Source organism: Indicator indicator, chromosome 38 (assembly GCF_027791375.1).
Source record: "Indicator indicator isolate 239-I01 chromosome 38, UM_Iind_1.1, whole genome shotgun sequence".
Lineage (NCBI taxonomy): Eukaryota > Metazoa > Chordata > Aves > Piciformes > Indicatoridae > Indicator > Indicator indicator.
Genome location: NC_072047.1, coordinates 2224215 through 2246560, shown reverse-complemented (window position 1 = coordinate 2246560; position 22346 = coordinate 2224215). Strand labels below are relative to the sequence as shown.

Here is a 22346-nt window from a genome sequence, read left to right as displayed (position 1 = left end):
GTTCTGAAGAGCAGGACAGAACCTGCAGCTCTTTGGGAAGTGAACTTGAGGTCTCAGCCTCTCTGCAGTGAGGTGGGGGCAGGGGGGGTCAGGTACCAGCTTTGGATATATGAGGGAGAGGGAAAATGCATTTTGAAAACCAAATGGAGCATGGCAGAGGCCTTGCCTGGGAGCAGGGTGCACAGGAGAGGTAGTGTGGAGAGGGAGGGTTTGTGCCCATGATGCTCACCTTCTCCCTGTTTCTCTTGCAGTCAGATGGGACCATCCTGGCTATTGCTTTGTTGATCCTCTTCCTCCTGCTGGCTCTGGCTCTGCTCTGGTGGTTCTGGCCCCTGTGCTGCACAGTGGTAAGTGACAGAAGCCCTCAGCACAACACAGCAATTCAGTGGTGCCTGAGCACTAGAGAGGAGTGGGAAGGAGGCAAAGTTTTCCAGTGAGGAAGAGCAGAGCAGTGGTCAGTGACCAAGAGGCTGTGTCTGGCACTGCTTTGTGCTGCTGTTCCATCAGCCTGACCTTGGACTGGACCCACAAGCAGCAGTGCTGCTAACATGCAAACCTTGTCAGGAGCCTGCCAGCTCTAGCCAACATGGAAATGGTTTGCAGAGCTGTCAGGGCTGCCAGAAATGCCTTCTGGATTTTCCAGTCCCTCTCACACTGTCCCAGTGCTGGAGGGCTCCTATAGAAGGGCAGAAGGTATCCATGGATTGAGCCCAGGATGGAGTCCTTGTTCTGACTCAGGGACAGGGAAAAGACATTTCTAAGCCTGCAGGTTTTTTGCAAGATTAACTTTTTTTTTCCCCCACCTCAGCTTCTCTGAAAAAGTAAAAAATCCAAGTGTCAGCTTCAGTCAGAGTGTGGCTGTGCCTCACTCAGCAGGAGCTTTCCTCCCTGCTTGCTCACAAAATGTTCTGCAGTCACAGTTAGGAATCAAGGACAGGCAGGGATCAGGAGAAAACAGGAGAGAAGGAGGAGGTCAAGGGAGGCAAGAAGGAAATCAAGGGCTTGAGAGAAGCTTTTCTCTCAGACATGACCCTGCTGGGTGTCTGCAAGGACACATCACAGCCCTGCACATCTCTGCTGCTCAGCCCCTGGGGCTGCCTTGGCCAAGGGAGATGAGGGCAGGAGCTGAGCCTTGAGGAACACACCAAGGAGTGAAGCTCTGCTCTGTTTTGGGTCTTGTTTGTGCTGCAGAGAACAAGGATGAAGGCTGTTAAATGTCAGCAGAACTGGAGCCTGGGCTTGGTGACTGCCTGCCTGCCTGGAAGGTTTCTGGTGCTTCTCTTTAAGGCTGCCCCAAGCAGCTCCAGGCTCTGGGTCACTGTCCTGATCCTGGTTTCAAATCACTTTACCCAGAGTTGTAAACTTGCACCACGTTGTACCAAGCCTACAATCCAGGGCTGAGAGCTTTGGAGGCACAGCCTGCAGGAGCAGCCACATTTGGAGGGGACTCTCTGTGGTGAGCTCTGTCTCTCTGTCCAGAGCAAGGATGGAAATCTCACAGGAGGAGGCTTAGTTGTCTGTTTCTGGCTGCAAATGCCAGGGGGTAAAAGGCTTCATTTCACTTCTGTCCTAACAACTGCCAACAACTGCTGGCAACAGAAGGAACTCCCCTGTCACAAAGGGGGAAAAGGATCCTAGCCCAGGAGCTGGCAGGGCTCACTGAAAGAGCTTTAAACTGGATGGGAAGGGGGAAAGGCACAAAACCAGGCTGGTGAGAAATAAACCCTAGGGCAGGCCAGCAGTGGCTGGAGGATGGGCTGGTCCTGAGGGCTGGCAGTGCCCTAGCAGGGGAGGCAGGGAGCTTGGCAGCAAGGGGCACCCACAGCAGCACCTGGGAAGAGCCCAGGCAGAAATTGGTTCTTAGCCCTCCAAAACTGTGGCAAGACTGAAGTGCATCCACACAGGCAGCATGGGCAGCAACGAGGAGGAGGTGGGAGCCTTTGTGTGGCAGCAGAGCTGTGGGCTAGAGGCCATCTCAGGAAGGTGGTGGAATGGATTCCTGTGCTGCAATCCATGGAAAGCACCCAAGGGTGCTGAGGCAGCTGCTGGAAGTGCTCCCAGGGGCACTGCCCAGCACTGCCCAGCAGCCCTGGCCAGCTGGGGAAGTCCCAGCTGACTGCAGACTGGCAAATGTGATGCCCATCTGCATGAAGGGCTGGAAGGAGGACCCAGGGAAGATCAGAGCTGCCTGCGTGACCTTAGTGTTGGGGAAGGCTGTGGAGCAGGGAGGCATCTTGAGGGCCATTTTTCATCATGTGCAGGTCCTGCTTGATGAGCTCCTTCCACAACAAGGTGACTCCATTAGTGGAGGAGGACCAGGCTGGGGATGATGTTCCTCTGGATTTCAGTGAAGCCTTTGACAGTTTTGGGCTCCTCACCCCATTGAGGTCTGGGGAAGAGCCAGAGAAGGACAAGGAAGCTGGGGAAGGGTCTGGAGAAGAGGGCTGGGGAGGAGCAGCTGAGGGAGCTGGGGGGTTGAGGCTGGAGAAGAGGAGGCTGAGGGAGACCTCATTGCTACAAGAGTCAAGCTGCAGAGGCAGAACCACCAAAAACCTGAGCAAACTGTTACCTCATCTGGAGAAGTGTGCCAGGGGAGGGTTAGGTTGGAGATGAGGAAAAATGTCCTTGCTGCAGGAGTGGTCAGGGATTGGCACAGGCTGCCCAGGGAGGTGGTGGAGTCTCCATCCCTGGAGGTGTTCCAGAACCCTGTGGCCATGGCAGCTGGGGCCAGGGTTTGGTGCCCATGGTGGGGTTGGGTTGCTGGTTGGACTGGGTGAGCTCAGAGGCTTTTCCAACCCAAACCATTCCATGGTTCTGTGATAGATGAAAACCAGAAGGGAGATAAACTCTGACTTGGACTTTTCAGGATAATTTAAAAAGAAAAAGACTTCTAAAACCGGGGGAAGGATTGGCAGGGGTAGGTTGCCCCAAGCCTGAACTCCCTGGCACCTTTCCAGAGGCCAACTTCTTTGTTGGCACATCTGCATGAAACCCAGTGGAGTTGTACCCTGTGGAGGTGTCTGTGCTGGACTTTGGTGGAGAAATGAGGTGCTAGAAAGGAAAGGCTCTGAGTGGTGCTGCCAGTCCAAGGAGATAAATGAAGCTGAGAGGAAAAAGGCATCAATAAACCCAGCAGGTCCTGGAGCAAAGGCAACAAGGGGCTGTGGACTCAAAGGGGAGGATGGGACTGCTCCTGGGGAGTGCTGTGAGGATGGTGGCCACCTAGCAACCTTCTTGAGATGTGAGAAACACAGCCCAGATAAGCAAGGTGTGTGCAGCAAGGACAGGGAGACTCTTGTCCACAGGAAACTTGAGGAGCTTAATGTTTTCCAGACTTCCATTCTGTCCCTAAAATATTTGCTGTAGATAAAAGCTTTTCCTCACCCTCTCTCCTCCTTTACCTCCCACATCCCCTCTCAGCAAGGTCTCCAAGGGGGGAACTCTCTCACTGATAGTTTCCAAATGGAAGTCAGACACATCCCTGCTGCCCAGATCAGAACTGCAGAGCCTGGCTGGGATCTCTGCCCTGGGTTTGGGGGTGGCAGGCAGCTGTGGAGGGAGCTGGGACACCTCTCTGTGTGCCACTTACCAACCAGCCTGTCAAAGTTAAGGTCATTCATTGAATCATGGTTGGGATGGAAGGTACCTCAAAGATCATCCAGTGCCATGCCCCTGCCATGGGCAGGGACACCTCCCACCAGCCCAGGCTGCTCAGGGCCTCATCCAGCCTGGTCCTGAACACCTCCAGGCAGGAGGCAGCCACAGCCTCCCTGGGCAACCTGTGCCAGTCTCTCCCCACTCTCAATCTCAACAATTTCCTCCTCATCTCCACTCTCAATCTCCTCTCTCCCAGCTCAAAGCCATTGTCCCTCATCCTGGCACTCCCAGCCCTTGTCCCAAGTCCCTCCCCAGCTCTCCTGGAGCCCTTCAGGTACTGCAAGGCTGCTCCAAGGTCTCCCTGGAGCCTTCTCTTCTCCAGCCTGAACAGCCCCAACTCTCCCAGCCTGGCCCCACAGGGGAGGTTCTGCAGCCTCTGCTCATCTTGGTGGCCTCCTCTGGACCCTCTCCAGCAGCTCCAGAGCCTTCTTGTGCTGGGGTCCCAGAGCTGGAGGCAGTGCTGCAGGTGGGGTCTGAGCAGAGCAGAGCAGAGGGCAGAATCCCCTCCCTGTGCTGCTGCTCTCCCTGCTCTGGCTGCAGCTCAGCACTCAGCTGGCTCTGGGCTGCCAGGGACCATTGCTGGCTCCTGGGCAGTTTGTCACCAACTGACACCCCCAAGGCCTTCTCCTGCAGGCTGCTCTCAGCCATTCCTCCTGTAAAGAAGAGGAGCATCCAGGCTGCTGAGGGTGAGGAGCAAGGCAGCCGAGCAAGGTTTGTTTACTGCCTTGGTGGAGGCATGTTAAGGAATGTGCAGAAGCACAAAGTGACTTAAGGGCAGAGAAACTGCCTTGCACAAGAGACAAGAGAGGCAGGCAAGCAGCAACCTCTAATAATCCAAGCAGAGAGCCAGGGACACTGCTGTGGAGTGCAGCCCAGGGATGGCTGTCTGGGTGTCCAGGGGAAAAAGGGAAAAAAAAAGAAACCACAAAGCCCAGCAGACTGATTTCTTCCCAAGGATAAATGTGAGTTAACAAAGAAACTTCTAAACCCTGCACTCCCTCTTGGCAGGCTTTGTAATTAACTAGGAGTCGTTGTTATCCAGCAGTTCTTCAGGAAAGACACCAAGCCAGCTCCATCCCTGGAGTAAATGGCCTGGAGTCAATAGGCTTGCTCCAGAGATCTATCTGGAACCCAGGATCTGCTTGGCAGGGGCCCATGCAGAAAGGCTGCTTCCAAGTAGAACCAAGTTTATTGGTCTCAGAAGTATTCTGGGCTGAAGTCTGGAATTCACCACTCAGTTTACAGTAGATGCAGTTGTTGCTTGGTGGGGCAGAACAATAATGAGGTCCTTGCTGTGCCTGATGGCAGCATAGGCAACATTTCCTTTGGGGTCTGAGGAGGGGAATAGGACAAAAGTGTGGGAGCCAGGTGCTGACCTTTCAGGAAAGTCAGTGCTGGGCAACCTGTTCCAACCTCTCCCCACCCTCACTCTCAAGGATTTCTTCCTCATCTCCATTCTCTACCTCCCCTCTCCCAGCTCAAAGCCATTGTCTCTCTGCCCTGGCACTCCCAGCCCTTGTCCAAAGTCCCTCCCCAGCTCTCCTGGAGCCCCTTCAGGTACTGGAAGGCTGCTCTGAGGTCTCCCCAGAGCCATATTCAACAACAAAAGGAAACAAGGAAAGATGATTCTGCTGAGAACCCCAGCACTGTGCCCGTGATTAGAATGATGGCAAGGACAGAGCTACCTGCAAGAGGATGACCTCTGATCAGAGCAGAGCTGAACACCAGCAGATGCCAGATCCTGGCCTCCTTGATGCCAGTCAGCATCTTCCTGTTCCTTCTCTTTCCTGATCACAGCTGAAGGAGTCCAAGTGATCCCAGGAGTATCTCTGTGTGCCACGTAGGTGCCCAAGGGTGAAGTTGTTCTGGGTAAGAAGCCAGCATAAGCCTTAGGTTTAACTTTGATGCAAAGCAAAGAGATTTTCCTGTAGATGTGAGCCAAATAGATAAAAAAAAAAAAACCTCCAAAACCATCTCAAAGTGGATCTTACAGGCACATTGTTAGATTGGCTTGGAAATGGAGCTGGGTGAAGTGGTTTGGATGTACAGGGAAGGTGCAAATAATAAAAGAGTTGGAAGGCCAGAGTGTGCTGGGACCATTTCCCTGTGCCCACTGAGCCAGTGCCTCCCCCAGCCACCAGGACTGGCACAGGCTGAGTTGTGTCTGGGCCATGCTCTGACCTTATCAGGATCTGCATAACCCTGGCATAGCTGAAGTGGGAGCTGCAAGCAGCCTGACCCAGCCTTGGGCTGAACCCCAGCTAGGGCAGTTCAGGGCTGGGAGAGTTGTGGCTGTTCAGCATGGGGAAGAGAAGGCTCCAGGGAGACCTCAGAGCTGCATTTCAATATCTGCAGGGGACCTGCAGTCAGGCTGGGGAGGGACTGTTCAGGAGGGGCTGTGGGGATAGGACCAGGGGCAATGGTTTGAAACTGGAGCAGGGCAGAGTTAGGTTGGACATCAGGAGGGAGTTGTGCACAGTGAGGGTGGTGAGACACTGGGACAGGCTGCCCAGGGCTGGGGTTGAGGCTCCATCCCTGGAGACATTCAAGGTCAGCCTGGCTGTGTCCCTGGGCAGCCTGATCCAGCTGGAGCTGTCCCTGCTGAGTGCAGGGGGTTGGACAAGATGCCCTTGGAGGGTCCCTTCCAACCTGATGCAATCTGTGACTCTGTGAAACTGCAGAGCTTCTCAGTGGAAATATCTCCATGGTGCAGCTGAGACCTAAGGCTTTTCCTCACATTCTCCCATGTCATATCTCCTTCTGGTTTTGTGAGGTAAACACAGAATCACAGAACTGGTTGGGTTGGGAAAGCCTCTGAGCTCACCCAGCCCAGCCAGCAACCCACCACCACCATGGACAATAAACCATGGCCCCAGCTGCCATGGCCACAGGGTTCTGGAACACCTCCAGGGATGGGGACTCCACCACCTCCCTGGGCAGCCTGTTCCACTCCCTGACCACTCCTGCAGCAAAGACATTTTTCCTCATCCCCTCCCTTACCATCCATGCCTGCATTGCCCTCTTCAGTCTCTCATCACCTTCCTCATTTTTGTGCTGCAGCTGTTTGGGGCAGGGCTGTGACTGGCACATCAGTGAGGTGTTGGGGTTTAAGCCTCTCACACCACTTCCAGCTTGAAAGCTGTTTTTCTGGAAGGAAGCATGGAAGAACCCAGCAATTTGTTTGGCTCTCAGTCTGGGCTGCAGCTGAGCAGAAGTTTTGGAAACAAAACCCTGGCTGGAGGAAATACAGAAAATGTATATTGAAACCACATGAAAAATCATGGCTGGAGGGGGGGAAGAGGAGGGGTGGAAATGGGTAGAGCCTTCAGCAGCCCTAAGAAGTCATCAAAAGGCAGGGTGCAGGTTGGCTCCCTGGAGATTCCCTGCAAGGGTCCCCCTGTGGCCATTCCCACATCCCAGCTCCCAGCTGCTGGAGGCAGAGTTTGCCTGCAGTTGGGATGCTTTGGGGAGCACAGGATCAGGAACCATCTGAAACACTGAGGCAGAGCAGGAGAAAGAGAGACACAAACCTGCAGGCAGAAGTGTTGAGGGTGGTGTTCAGCTCTGGGACCCTCCCTGCAGGAAGGACATTGAGGGGCTGGAGCCTGTCCAGAGAAGGGCAATGAGGCTGGAGAAGGGCCTGGAGCCCCTGGGAGGGCTGAGGGAGCTGGGGGTGTTCAGGCTGGAGAGGAGGAGGCTGAGGGAGACCTCATTGCTCTCTCCAGCTCCCTGAAGGGAGGTTGGAGTGAGGAGGGGACAGCCTCTGCTCCTTGGTGGCAAACAGGAGCAGAGGAAATGGTTCCAAGCTGCACCAGGGGAGGCTCAAGGCTGGAGATCAGGAAATATTTCCTCACTGGAAGGGTTCTCAGACACTGGAATGCTCTGCCCAGGGCAGTGCTGGAGGCACCATCCCTGGGGGTGTTCCAGCAGTGTGGAGCTGGTGCTTAGGGACATGGTTTGGTGGTGACCCTGCAGTGCTGGCTGGAGGGTAGGACTGGATGAGCTTGGAGGTCTCTTCCAACCAGATCAATTCTGTGACCCCACAGCCCCTGCCTTGCAATCAGATCTGAGCTCTTGAGGCCAGCACTCACTCACCTGGTAGCCTGTGGTGGAGTCTCCTTTTCTGGAGACATTCCAAAGCCACCTGGATGTGTTCTGTGTGCCCTGCCCTGGCTGCCCCTGCTCTGGCAGGGGCTTGGACTGGATGATCTCTGGAGGTCCCTTCCAACCTCTACCCTTCTGTGGTTCTGTGAAACCTTCCTTTCCCCAACTCATGACTAAAGAATGAAACTGTCACAGGACTCAGAGGAGGTCAAAGCTATAAATATGTGAGGGGAAAAATAAAAAGATGAGTCAGATGGGTCAGAGTTAAAGCTCTTAAAGGCTTTGCTTATTAGCACAGCAAAATTCCAGATTCTGTATTTTCCAGAGAGTGAAGGTAAATAAGACAAAACAGCTGCTCAGTCCCTGCATGCTGCCTTCCCAAATTTTAGTCCTAATTCAGGCTTTATTTCTTGGTGCTGCTCACAGAATCACAGAACGGGTTGGGTTGGAAGGGACCTCAAAGCTCATCCAGCTCTAAGCCCCTGCCATGGGCAGGGACACCTCCCACCAACCCAGGCTGCTCAGGGCCTCATCCAGCCTGGCCCTGAACACCCCCAGGCAGGAGGCAGCCACAGCCTTCCTGGGCAACCTGTGCCAGGCTCTCACCACCCTCACTCTCAACAATTTCTTCCTCATATCCACTCTCAATCTCCTCTCCCCCAGCTCAAAGCCATTGTCCCTCATCCTGGCACTCCCAGCCCTTGTCCCAAGTCCCTCCCCAGCTCTGCTGGAGCCCCTTCAGGTACTGGAAGGTTGCTCTGAGGTCTCCCTGGCACCTTCTCCTCTCCAGCCTGAACAGCCCCAGCTCTGCTCATGGAGCCTTCCTTTTAAATGCTGATCTGCTGCAGCTTCCAGCAGATCCTCTTCCCTGACATGAACCATATTGCCCCAATTTATCATCCCAGACTCCAGGGACTGAGTATGTGCCTGCTGGACACTGTAAGCCAGGGCAGTTTTCTGGTCTCCCAAGATGGAAAACATCCTAGACACATTCCTGGACTATGCAGGATCTGGATTCAATGTGTTGCTGAATGGCTGCAGCAAACCAGCCCTCTGCAGTGCTTTTAAACTGGGTGGCTGATGGCTCTGCTTTGGCACTGGGCTGCTCAGCACAAACTGCTGCTGCTCCAGCAGCCTCTGGCATCAGCCACAGACCTCTGTCACTCACCTGTGCTGAGGTCTGTGATGGAAGGCAAGAGAAAGGCAAAGGATTGCTTTGAGGTCCTGAATTTTCACAGCTAAGTGTGTGGCAGAGCTGACAACTACCCTTCAGGTTCTCTCTGCTGACAAAAGCCTCTGGCCTCCTCTCCAGCCTTTACTACTGGAAAACAAAAGACTGCATGGGAAGGGTTTGCCAGCTCTGGTGTCCCCAGCAGGAGAAGGACACAGAGCTGCTGGAGTGAGGCAGAGGAGGCCACAAAGATGATCCAAGGGCTGGAGCAGCTCTGCTGTGAGCACAGGCTGAGGGAGCTGGGGGTGTGCAGCCTGCAGAGGAGAAGGCTCCAGGGGGACCTCAGAGCTGCCTGCCAGGACCTGAAGGGATCCTGCAGGAAGGCTGCAGAAAGACTTCTGCTGAGGGTGTCTAGAGCCAGGCCAAGGGGGAATGGTTTGGAGCTGAGTGAGAGCAGAGTTAGAGTGGAGCTGAGGAAGAAGTTGTTGAGTGTGAGGATGGTGAGAGTCTGGCACAGGCTGCCCAGGGAGGCTGTGGCTGCCTCCTGCCTGGGGGTGTTGAAGGCCAGGCTGGATGAGGCCTTGAGCAGCTGAGGCTGGCTGAGAGGTGTCCCTGGGCATGGTGAGGAGGTTGGAGCGGATGACCTCTGAGGTCCCTTCCAACCTGAGCCACTCTGTGGTTTATGTTTGTGTGATGTGGAAGTCCTCAGGTGCTCCTCACCTGCTGAGCAGAGGTGGTTGGTGAGTGATCCATGTCCCTGCTTGGAGGCACAGGGACAGGGCTGCAGTTGCAGCAGCAATCACAGGGATGGTTTGGGGTTATCCAAACAATCACAGCACACATGAACAAACACTTCAGCCCTGCCAAGCCAAACTGGCCTCAGCCTTTGGCTTGGCCCAGCACACTCCCAGCTGATTGCATTCAGCAGGTCCCTGTGTGTCATCTGGCCAGGCAGAAGAGAGGCAGCCTAGAACAAAACCTGTGGCCAGCATGGGCTCTGCCCTCACCAGGTTCCCTGTGGTGGCATTTCCTTCCTTCTGCTTGAGGAACCGCCTCTATTCACTGGCACAGGCTTCCCAGGGAGGTTGTGGAGTCTCCTGCTCTGGAGACATTCAAACCCCACCTGGATGTGTTCTGTGTGCCCTGCCCTGGGAGATTCTGCTCTGGCAGGGGGCTTGGACTGGATGACCTCCAGAGGTCCCTTCCAACCCTACCATTGTATGATTCTGTGATTAGTGCAAAATGAGCAGGTGCAAGGCACTGCCTTCTGGCTCTGGGACCTTCTTACTGCCATCTGGTGCTTGCTTTGCTCCCTGGATGGCACAAAGATCCAGTTGAGTTCTCTGAGTCTCAGTATCCCAGAGAATATCTGAAGTGACCTAGAGGCAGGCTGGGGAGGGACTGCTCAGGAGGGGCTGTGGGGATAGGCCAAGGGAAATTGGTTTGAAACTGGAGCAGGGCAGAGTTAGGTTGGACATCAGGAGGGAGTTGTGCACAGTGAGGGTGGGGAGACACTGGGACAGGCTGCCCAGGGCTGGGGTTGAGGCTCCATCCCTGAAGGCATTCAAGGTCAGCCTGGCTGTGTCCCTGGGCAGCCTGATCCAGCTGGAGATGTCCCTGCTAAGTGCAGGGGGTTGGACAAGATGCTCTTGGAGGGTCCCTTCCAACCTGCTGCAGTCTGTGAATCCCACACACAACTGTAGCTATAAGAGTTCAAAAGGGAGGAGGCAAAGATGAGTAGGCAATGGCAGAGCTCCTCAAGCTCTGGGCTGAGAAGGGACTGGTCCAGCCCCATCTCCTCCCCAGCCAGAGCCACATGCTCTTCATTAGTGGCCACATTGCATGACTGGAGCTTTGCAGAGGAAAATAAAAACAGTGAGCTCATCAGAGGAGGAGAAGCACGAGTGAGAGGGCTTGCTGTAAATATTTACCTCTTCAGGGCCTTTCATGTCTGTGGCATTTTCCCTTTCTGCATGGAAGCAGCCAGGCTGGGCACTGGCAGCTGTGTCCCCCAGGGTCATTTTCACATCCGTGCCCCATGCCTGGGCAGCCTCTGCACCTCACACCCAGGCCTGAGAGGAGCTGAGGGCACTCAGTGCTACCTCCACAGGCACTCAGCACCCTGGCAGCATCTGCCCCGTGGCCTGGTGTGGCAAGCAAGGGCTGCCCCATCCAGGTGGCCTTTAAACCCCTGGAGCAAATCCATCCCTGGGGCAGCTGCACTGCCACGAGTGGCTGTGGATTCAGTGGTGCTGCAGTGGCTCTGCACTGTAAGGGAGAGATCCTTGACGTGCCTGCAGGCCACTGCTCTGCCTTTGGAAGGCTCTCTGTTCCTCTTGGAGGGGAGGGCTGTGCTCATAGCCAAGTGCCTGCAGAGCCCTAGATGCAAACCTTTTGCATGAAATAATAGCTTCACACCCACATAAACTGAAGTTGTTTCTATGGAGAATATCCTGGAGCCATCTACAGCCTCACCCTGCGAGAGCCCCAGAGGTATGAGGCTTTTGATACAGACTTGCAAAGCTTGTGGGGCTGAACTCTGCTAGCCTGGCAATGGGAAAAGCATTTTGTCACAGGAGGGTGAGGGGGCAGAGCCTTCTGGAGTGAAGGACAGGGCTGGCAGGCAGAGCCTGGGGGGTTGGTGCTGCTTTGCAGTGTCCCCAGGGCACTTTACTGCAGCTTTGCTCAGGCTGGAAGTGACTGGAGGCAGGATGTGTCCACATGGGCAGTGGGCAGGGGATGCTGGTTTCAGCATGGGTGTTCAGGTGAAGCAGTGGTTGCTCTCCTTTGCTGTGCCTCCTGCTGGGCCTGGGGGGCTGCAGAATCAAGGATACAGCACTTGGAATTTGCTGTTCCCTCACACAGGGTAGGGGTCACCTCCTGAGCAAGACAGCCTGGAGCTGCAATTCAAACATGGCAGGGCTCTGGGACACCTCCTGCTCCCTGGGGGGCTGTGACACCTGTAGCCCCCACAGGCACCCTGTAACCACAGCATAGCCTGGAAGCAGCACGGCCTTCTGCTTCCTGACCTGGAGAGCAGCCCCAAGGAGAAGGAGCTGGGAGTGCTGGTGGGCAGCAAGTTCTGCATGGCACAGCAATGTGCCCTGGGGGCCAAGAAGGCCAAGGGGGTCCTGGGGGGCATTCAGAGTGTGGCCAGCAGAGCCAGGGAGGTTCTCCCTGGATCTGCCCTGCTGAGACCTCACCTGGAATATTGCATCCAGCTCTGGGCTCCCCAGGTCAGGAGGGACAGGGATCTGCTGGAGAGAGTCCAAGGGAGGGCTCCAAGGATGCTGAAGGGCCTGGAGCAGTGCCTGGGGAGGAGAGGCTGAGAGCCCTGGGGTGGTGAGTGTGGAGAGGAGAAGGCTGAGAGGGATCTGCTCAATGTCTCTCAAGAGCTGAGGGCTGGGGGGCAGGAGGCAGGGGCCAGGCTCTGCTCACTTGCACCCGGGCTAGCCAAGGGGCACTGGATGGAAACTGCAGCACAGGAGGTTGCAGCTCAGCAGGAGGAGGAACTTCTGCACTGGGAGGCTCCCAGAGGCCTGGAGCAGGCTGCCCAGAGAGGTGGGGTGTGGTCTCTTGCCTGGAGCCTTTGCAGCCCTGTCTGGATGTGTTCCTGTGTGCCCTGTGCTGGATTCTCTGCTCCTGCTCTGGCAGGGAGTTGGATCCAAGATCTCCAGGGGTCCCTTCCAACCCCTAACATCCTGAGCCTGTTAAAGAGTCATTTGAATTGTGCTAAAGAACAAAGCATTAATTTCCTGTTCTCTTTCTCTCTGGTCCCTCTAGATCATCAAAGAGCCTCCCCCACCTCCTGCAGAAGACAGTGAGGTGAGTAGCACTGACAGCCTGATGGCCTCCATGTGCAGGACAAGGCTTTGCTATCTTCTCACCAGAGGTTGTGTTCTGCTGCACAGGGGAGTGCAGATCCCTGAAACCTTTGTGCTCAGCTCTGGAGCCTTGAAGCCAGTCATGGTTCAGCTCATGGTACCTCCATCTTGGTGGCATTCAACCCCTTCAGAACAAACAGGCCTGAAGCAAAACTCCAAATCTGAACATTCCTGGACCCAAAGCAGATTTCCATCTGGATCCAGTGCTCCCCATGGCTCTCCATGTGGGCACCTGGCCTGTGCCCCTGAGGAGATCCTTCTGCTGGGGCTCTGTGCAATCCCAGGAGCTCTGCCAGCTTCTGTCCCCTGAACAAAGAGACAAAGAGCATCTGCTCAGTTCTACATCACACATGGCTCCAAGCCAAGGCACTCAATTGCTGACATTAATTAAAATACATCATCCTGGAATGCTGGCTCAGTGGCCAAGGACTGCAGGGCTGAGAGAAGGCTTCACGTGCAGGGAGCCTCTGCTCAAGTATCTGTGTGCTGCAAAAGCAGAGCAGGTGCTGAAAAGGTTGGAAGGGATCTTCAAGATCATCCTCATCCCTGGAGGTGTTCAGGGCCAGGCTAGATGAGGCCTTGAGCAACCTGGGCTGGAGGGAGGTGTCCCTGCCCATGGCAGGGGCTTGGAACTGGATGATCCTTGAGGTCCCTTCCAACCCTGACAGTGCAGTGGTTCTATGATTGATGAAGTTCCCTAAAGTCTAGGAAAAGCTGGCGGGAGGTCACCAGATGCCCAGAGGGTGCTCTTCCCTTATCACTCAGCCTTGGTCCCATGCTCTGCTCACCCCTAGCCTGGCAGCAGAGCCAAGCCACCATCCAGCCTGTAGTTGGATCTTTCTGATGTCTGTTGTCATTCCACCCACACACACCAAAGCAAAGGCTCAGAAGTGAGTCCTGGGGACGAAGGAGCCTTCAGCAGCACAGTCAGGAGATGCTGAAGGTAATTCTCTCTGTCCTGAAAAGGAGGAATTTAACTCAGCACAGGGCAGCTGTTGTTAAGCCACTGGCTGAAACCACCTCTCCAGCTTGAGCCACTTTGATCAGACTCACAGAACTGTTTAAGCTGGGAGGGACCTCAAAGCTCATCCAGTTCCAACCTCTGCCATGGGCAGGGACACCTTCCATCAGCCCATCTTGCTCAGGGCCTCATCCAACCTGGCCTTGAACACCTCCAGGCAGGAGGCAGCCACAGCCTCCCTGGGCAACCTGTGCCAGTCTCTCCCAACCTCACTCTCAATAATGTCTTCCTCATCTCCACTCTCAATCTGCCCTCCTCAATCTTCAATCCCTTGCCCCTCATCCTATCACTACAAACCCTTGTCAAAGGTCCCTCCCCAGCTCTCCTGCAGCCCCTGTGAACTGATCTCTGTCTTCCACAACTGAACATTCCCAGGCCAGATAATGGCTACAAGAGACTCAGCTGCTTGGGGAGCTGCTTGCCCCCTCACTTGCTGGTCATTATTAATCTTTTCCAAATTCTTTTCCTCTGTCTTCCTGAAAAGCCTTGCTGAGGACAAGGCAAAACAAGCTCCAGGGAAAGGATCTGATAGGAATTTTTTGTAGACACCAAGGCAGGAAATGTGTTCTGTTATTCCTGAAGTTAAGCCAGCTCGCTGTGGTGTGCCTGCTCTTCTCCTTCCCCTCCACCCCCCTGCTGCAGTGGATTGTGGAAAGAGGGGAGGAGGAGAAGAGGAACCTTTCAAGATACAGGCAGTTAAAAAGGTTTGGGATGGTACCACGAAGGTGTTGGACTTCTGGAGCCACATTTCCTGGGGAATACCCAAGCAGGCCCAGCACAGCAACCTGAGGTAGTGTAGAGGCTGTGAAAATTGGCTTAAAGTCACATCCCAGTTGCAATGAGGCCTTGCAAGACCTTATTCCATCTCATTGCAGCTCAGTGTCTGAGCTGTGGAGTGGGAATAACTCAGCAACCTTCCTTCCCCACCCTCACCAGATGGAAGCTCTCTCTCAGCTGTGCAGATGCAGAGCTTTGCACCTCACAGAACCACAGCACATTAGGGGTTGGAAGGGACCTTTGGAGCTCATCCAGTCCAACCCCCCTGCCAGAGCAGGATCACCCAGGGCATGTCTCACAGGAGCACATCCAGCTGGGTTTGGAATCTCCTCAGAGAAGGAGACCTCCTTGTGGGATAGAACTTGCAATCACAGAATGATTTGGGTTGGAAGGAATCTTGCAAGGTCATCCAGTCCACCCCCTGCAGCCAGCAGGGACATCCCCAGCCAGAGCAGGTTGCTCAGAGCCCCAAACAACCTGACCTGGGATGGTGCCAGGGATGGGGCAGCTCTCACCACTGTGGGCAGCCTGGGCCAGGCTCTCCCCTCCCTCAGTGTCAAACATTTCTCCTTCTCTCCACTCTGAATCTCCCTCTCTGAGTTCCAACCATCCTGTCCCAACAGACACTGCTGAGATTGTGCCTATCTTGCTTATAGATCCTTTTTAAGTACTGAGAGGCTGCATTAAGGTCTCTCTGAAGCCTTCTCTTCTCCAACCTGCCCCCAGCCTGGAGCCTTCACAGTGTTGTTGTGACTCAAGTGCAGGACCAGCACTTGGCTCTGTTAAACCTCATCCCACTGACCTCCAACAAGATTCATCCATTGCAGAGCCAACTGTGAAAACAATTATAAGGGCAGGGAGAGGGGTAAGTTGTCCAACCTCCCTTAATGTCAGGCCAAACTGAACTGGAATTCTTACCCTAGTTCATTCAGAAGTCCCTGGTGGAGCCTGAGTTATCCTCATGTTACCCACAGACGAGGTTCCCTCAGGTCAGGGTCAGAGAACACAGAGCCTGGCATGGACTCAGAGATAAACACGGTGCTGAAAGGCAGCACTTACGAATCTGGGTCTGTGACTGTCAGATGCAGCTCTGCCCTGCTCCCTCTTACTCTTTAAAAGAAGCTCTAGCTCCATCTAAAGCAGATTTGGGGGCTGGGAAGATGCCAAGTGCTGTGCAGTTCAGTTTCCATGCACTTGGCTTTCCCAGGGCTGTTTCTCGTGCTGCTGCTGGGTCAGAGCTGAAGGTCCTCCTGAAGCTCTTCCTCAGGCACAAACCTCAGTGGAGATAAATGCAGAAAATTATGGGCAAAGCAGCCAGGATGTGAGAATCCCACCCTGGTTTGTTGGCTCAGGTCTTCTGACTGGGGCAGTGAGCAAGGAGGTGTGAGACCACATCTGAGGTTGTCCTGCTGGAAAGCAGCTCCATGGAGAAAGACCTTGGAGTGCTGGTGGGCAGCAAGTTCTGCATGGGACAGCAAAGTGTCCTTGGGGCCAAGAGGGCCAACAGCATCCTTTGGTGCATCAAAAAAGTGCAGCCAGCAGGTCTGGGGAGGTTCTCCTGCCCCTCTGCTCTGCCCTGGTGAGACCACAGCTGCAGTACTGTGTCCAGTTTGGGGTTCCCCAGTTCAAGAGCGAGATGGATAGACTAGAGAATGCCTAGTGGAGGCTATGAGGAGGATGAAGGAACTGGAACATCTCTCCTAGGAGGAAAGGCTGAGAGCCCTGGGGCTGTTTAGTGTGGAGAAGAGAAGGCTGAGAGGGGATCTGATCAATGTCTGTCAGTATCTGAGAGGTGGGGGGGTCAAGAAAAGGGAGCCAGGCTCTGTTCTGTGGTGTCCTGTGATAGAACAAGGAGCAATGGGTACCAACTGGAACCCAGGGGGTTCCACCTCAACATGAGGACAAACTTCTTTGGTGTGAGGGTGCTGGAGGCCTGGAGCAGGCTGCCCAGAGTGGTTGTGGAGTATCCTTCTCTGGAGAGACTTTCAAGCCCCATCTGGCTGTGTTCCTGTGTGTCCTGCCCTGGGTGACCCTGCTTTGACAGGGGAGTTGGACCTCTGTGGAGGTCCCTTCCAACCCCTGTGATTCCCTTTGCTGTCCTGTGTGTGTCATGTCTTGGGGGACAGAACTTCTTCCTTACCTGTTGCACAAGCAAGCATCGAATTGTGCTGCTGACACAGGAGCATAAAACAGAAATGAAAAGGGTGAAGAATCCTTCAACATTCTGTGCTGCTGGCCATGGGCATGGTTGTATGGATATAAACCACAGCACAGGAGTTTCCACCTCAGCATGAGGAGAAACTTCTTTGGTGTGAGGGTGCTGGAGCCCTGCTGCAGGCTGCCCAGAAGGGTTGTGGAGTCTCCTTCTCTGGAGCCTTTCCAGCCCCCTCTGGATGTGTTCCTGGGTGACCTGTGCTGGATTCTATGGTCCTGCTCTGGCCCAGTGGTTGAACTGGACAAGCTCTAGAGGTCCCTTCCAACCCCTAGCATCCTCTGATGTGTGATCTGTGATGGTGCTCCTCTTCCTTCTCCTCTCCCTGCTGTCTCCCTACCCTGACCCCAAGTCCCCAGTTGCTTCCCTTCAGCCCCTCACGTGTGTTGGGAGCCCTTGCCAGGCGTGCAGGACATCACTGCTGGGTTGTTGTTGTTATTTTTGCTCGGGTTGCAAAACCTCCCTTGCCCTTCCAAGGATGTAAACAGCCTCATCCCCAGCGAGCTTGTGACTCCTTTGTTTTTCAAGTGTCTGCCGTTGCCTTGCTGCGCTCTGCTGTTTCTGTTGTGCTGGCAGCAAGGGGCTCCTGTCAGAGGCTGCAGTGACTTGCAGGACTTTAAAGAGCTTGTGGGGAAGATTTGCCGTATGCCGGGGTGTGTCTGGGGGGTGGTGGACATGGAGGTGGTTGAGGTTGGGTGTGTGTTTGTGTTGGGAGGTTGGTTTTGTGGGTGTAGGGGGGGGGGAATTGGGAGGGAGGGAGGGGGAGGGAGGGAGGGAGGGGGAGGGAGGGAGGGGAGGGAGGGAGGGAGGGGGGGAGGGAGGGAGGGAGGGAGGGAGGGGAGGGAGGGAGGGAGGGAGGGAGGGAGGGAGGGAGGGAGGGGAGGGAGGGAGGGAGGGAGGGAGGGAGGGAGGGAGGGAGGGAGGGAGGGAAGGGGTCGGGAGGGAGGGGGGGGAGGGAGGGGAGGGAGGAAGGGAGGGGGAGGGGGAGGGGGAGGGGAGGAAGGAGGGGGTGGGAGGAAGGGAGGGGGAAGGAAGGGGAGGGGGAGGGAAGGAAGGAAGGAAGGAAGGAAGGAAGGAGAGGAGGAAGGAAGGAAGGAAGGGCGAGGGGAGGGAGGAAGGAGAGGAGGGAGGGAGGGGGGAGGGAGGGGAGGGAGGGAGGGGAGGGGAGGGAGGGAGGGAGGGAGGGAGGGGGGAGGGAGGGGAGGGGGAGGGGAGGGAGGGGGGGAGGGGGGGGGGGAGGGGGGAGGGGGGAGGGGAGGGGGGGGGGGAGGGGGGGGGGGAGGGGGAGGGGGGGGAGGGAGGGGGGAGGGGGGAGGGGGGGGAGGGGGAGGGGGGAGGGGGGGGAGGGGAGGGGGGGAGGGGGAGGGGAGGGGAGGGGGGAGGGGGGAGGGGGGGGGAGGAGGGGGGGGGAGGGAGGGGGGGGGGAGGGGGAGGGGGGGGGGGGAGGGGGAGGGGGGGGGGGAGGGGAGGGGGAGGGGGGAGGGAGGGGGGGGGGGAGGGGAGGGGGGGAGGGGGGGGAGGGAGGGAGGGGGGGGGAGGGGGGGGGGAGGAGGGGGGGGGAGGGGAGGGGGGGGAGGGGGGGAGGGGGGGGAGGAGGGGAGGGAGGGGGGGGAGGGGGGAGGGGAGGGAGGGGAGGGGGGGGGGGAGGAGGGGGGGAGGGAGGGGAGGGAGGGAGGGAGGGAGGGCGGGAGGGAGGGAGGGAGGGAGGGAGGGAGGGGAGGGAGGGAGGGAGGGAGGGCAGGGAGGGAGGGAGGGCGGGAGGGAGGAGGGAGGGGCAGGAGGGAGGAGGGCGGAGGAGGGGGAGGGAGGGGAAGGGAGGGACGGAAGGGAGGAAGAAAGGGGGAGGGAGGCCGGGGGGGGCAGGAGGAAGGGGTGGGAGGAAGGAAGGACAGGCAAGGAAGGAACGGGGGAAGGGAGGGACGGCAGGAAGGGGAGGAGGCAGGAAGGGGCAGGCTGTAGGAAGGGGCAGGGCGGCCGGCAGGGGTCCGGCCTCACGGAGAAGGCGCGGCCTTCCTTCCTTCCTCATTTCCTTCCTTTCTCTTCCTTCCTTCCCTTCATTCCTTTCTTTCTCCTTCCTTCCTGTCCTTTCTCTTTTCTTTCTTTCTTTCTTTCTTTCTTTCTTTCTTTCTTTCTTTCTTCTTTCTTTCTTTCTTTCTTTCTTTCTTTCTTTCTTTCTTTCTTTCCCTTTCTTTCATTCTTTTCCTTTCTTTCTTCCTTTCTTCCTTTCTTTTTCTTTCTTCCTTTCTTTTCCTTCCTTCCTTTTTATTTCTTCCTTTCTCTTCCTTCCTTCCTTTTTATTTCTTCCTTCCTTCCTTCCTTCCTTCCCTTCCTTCCTTCCTTTCCTTCCTTCCTTCCTTCCTTCCTTCCTTCCTTCCTTTCCTTCCTTCCTTCCTTTCCTTCCTTCCTTCCTTCCTTCCTTCCTCTTTCTTTTCTTTCTTTCTTTCTTTCTCTTTCTTTCTTTCTTTCTTTCTTTCTTTCTTTCTTTCTTTCTTTCTTTCTTTCTTTCTTTCTTTCTTTCTTTCTTTTTCTTTCTCTCTCTCTTTCTTTCTTTCTTTCTCTCTTTCTTTATTTCTTTCTTTTTCTTTCTTTCTCTTTCTTTCTCTCTTTCTTTCTTTCTCTCTTTCTTTCTTTTTCTCTTTCTTTTTCTTTTTAGAAGTCCTCATGGAAAAATTCATGCAGAGATATTAAGTTCTTGGGTTGCAGCAAAGAGCTTCAGCAGCTCTTACCCAGAGCTAGAGAAAGAGGTCAGCTAGGAAGGAGAGGAAGCTTTTATTTGTGACTCTTCCTTCAGGAGCAATTTTGCATCTGAAATTAACTGTAGTTAAAAAGAAAAAAAAAAAAAAGGAAAAGAAAAGAGAAAGAAAGAAAAAAACCCAGAAATGCTTTTATGTGAAAAGCAGAGCATGGCTTGGATTTTTTTTTTTTTCCTCTCCTTCCCCCCCACTTTTTCAGTTTTCCTAGAGGAGAGTTCAGTTTCAAAGTATTTTTGGTTTTTCCAGTTTTGGAAAGCTGCAAAAGTTTTTGGCATACTGCCAAATCCCTGTGAAAAATTAAAGAAAGGGGGAAAAAGGAAAGAAAAATAAAAAACAGAGAGAGAGGGGAGAGAGAGAGAATTTTTCATTTCTCTCCTCATATTTTTCCCAAGAAATGCTTCACGTTTTTGATGAACTTTGCTTTTCTGCTTGGCCAGCTCAAAGCCTGCAGGAATTAAAGGGAAAGGCACCACAGAAACTGCATCCAGCTCTGGTGTCCCCAGCAGGAGGAGGACACAGAGCTGTGGAGTGAGGCCAGAGGAGGCCACAAAGATGATCCCAGGGCTGGAGCAGCTCTGCTGTGAGCACAGGATGAGGGAGCTGGGGGTGTGCAGCCTGGAGAGGAGAAGGCTCCAGGGGCACCTCAGAGCTGCCTGCCAGGACCTGAAGGGATCCTGCAGGAAGGCTGCAGAGAGACTTTTGCTGAGGGTGCCCAGAGCCAGGCCAAGGGGGAATGGTTTGAAGCTGAGGCAGAGCAGGGTTAGAGTGGAGCTGAGGAAGAAGTTGTTGAGTGTGAGGGTGGTGAGAGTCTGGCACAGGCTGCCCAGGGAGGCTGTGGCTGCCTCCTGCCTGGGGGTGTTCAAGGCCAGGCTGGATGAGGCCCTGAGCAGCTGAGTCTGGCTGAGAGGTGTCCCTGGGCATGGGGGGAAGATTGGAGGAGATGAACTCTGAGGTCCCTTCCAGCCTGAGCCCTGCCATGGGGGTCAGAGCTGATGTGGAGTTGTGATACAGTGCAAGAAAGAGAATCTCTGGAATGCCCTCACAGGAGCTTTAGCTGGGATCATTTTAAATACATTTAAGGAGATTTTGTCCATTTGGCTGTCTCTGACCATCAGCACCAGGCCCAGGCTGCTGAACACATTCAGCTGTGCATGGAATGTGCCTTAGGTTCCTGCCTGCAGTGTGCAGGGGTGGAACACACACAGCCCTGTAGAGAGTTTGCAGTCAGGTTTTTCACCCAGGGGCTGGCTTTCTGCTGGCACAAGGCCATGAGAATCACTAAGGCCACCTGGACTTCCCTGGGCAGCCTCCCTAGCCGAGGCAGGAGGTCATTAGAAAAGCTAATTCCAGTCTGGTAAATTTTCCATGGGACTTTTCCATCCTATTCCACTTGGCCAGCTCGACTCAAACAAACCTCACCTCCACCATGGGCATCCACACTGGGGGTGGTTCCCAGATGTGCTCCAAATTTGCCTTCACTCACGAGGAAATTTGACTCCCCTGCTTTCTGCTTTCCACCCTGTGCTGTCAGATCTGAACTACAATATCACAGAATCTTAGGATGAAGGGGTTGGGAGGGACCTCCAGAGAGCATCCAGTCCAACCCCCTGCCAGAGCAGGGTCACCCAGAGCAGGTGAACACATCCAGATGGGTCTTGAGAGTCACCAGAGAAGGAGACTTCACAACCTCTCCTGGGCAGCCTGCTCCAGGGCTGACAACCTCACAAGAAGAAGCTTCTTCTCATGTTGAGGTGGAATCTCCTGGGTTCTAGTCTGTATCCATTGCCTCTTTTTCTATCACAGGACACCTTTGAAAAGAGCCTGGGCTCTTCGTCTTGCCCCCCACCCTTCAGATATTTGTAACCATTGATCAGATCCTCTCTGATGAGGATTTAGCTGGGCCCTGGAGGGTTCCTCCAGCACAAGGGAGTCTGGGAACCCTTCTCAGAGCAGTTCTCCCCCTAACTACAGGCACAGGTGAAGGGATGGCTAAGAGGGAGGTCCCTGCTCCCAGCACTCAGCCAGTCCTGCAGCCAAAGACCCCAACTCCTGTGCTATTTGGTGGCTAATTCAGTGGTTTTGCAACTTGGAAACAATTTATTTCCTTGAATTTAAAGATGATGAAAGACTGACTGTCCTGGGGAAAAAAAAAAAAAGGCCAAAATCTGATTCTTGCTGGAGCTGGATGAGACCTTTCAAGTGGGGGTGGTGTTTGTGGCATGAGACATTTCCACCTTCATGGAACAAACCCAGTGGGGGAGCAGAACCTTGACTGCAGTGGCTCTAGCAGTCTCAAAGGACCACCACAGCCTGTGGCTCTTTGCTTCTGTCCACCTCAGTCACAGTATCACAGAACATCAGAGGTTGGAAGGGACCTCCAGAGATCATCTAGTCCAACCCCCCTGCTAGAGCAGGGCACCCAGGGCAGTCTGCACAGGAATGCATCCAGGTGGGTTTGGAAAGGCTCCAGAGAAGGAGACTCCACTACCTCTCTGGGCAGCCTGCTCCAGGCCTCCAGCACCCTCACACCAAAGAAGTTTCTCCTCATATTGAGCTGAAACCTTCTCTGTTCCAGTTTGTCTCCATTGCTCCTTGGCTTATCACTGTGCAGCACCAAAAAGATCTTGGCCTCCTCCACCCCTCAGATATTATACATGGTCATGCTTTCTAACAGTGCAACCTCTTCCTTCTGTTCCCTAGGAGGAAGATGATGATGGCCTTCCAAAGAAGAAGTGGCCAACAGTAGATGCCTCTTATTATGGTGGGA

At 54.8% G+C, this 22346-nt stretch overlaps 1 protein-coding gene across 1 annotated transcript in view; it reads left to right on the top strand.

The window, feature by feature from the left end:
• ANTXR1 (ANTXR cell adhesion molecule 1) overlaps positions 1–22346 on the top strand; it is a 103879-nt gene that overhangs the window by 79381 nt on the left and 2152 nt on the right. The window contains exons 13-15 of the mRNA XM_054396594.1: positions 252–347; positions 12716–12757; positions 22280–22340. Of these exons, the coding sequence (XP_054252569.1) occupies positions 252–347; positions 12716–12757; positions 22280–22340 (199 nt within the window). The remainder of the gene's footprint in view (positions 1–251; positions 348–12715; positions 12758–22279; positions 22341–22346) is intronic.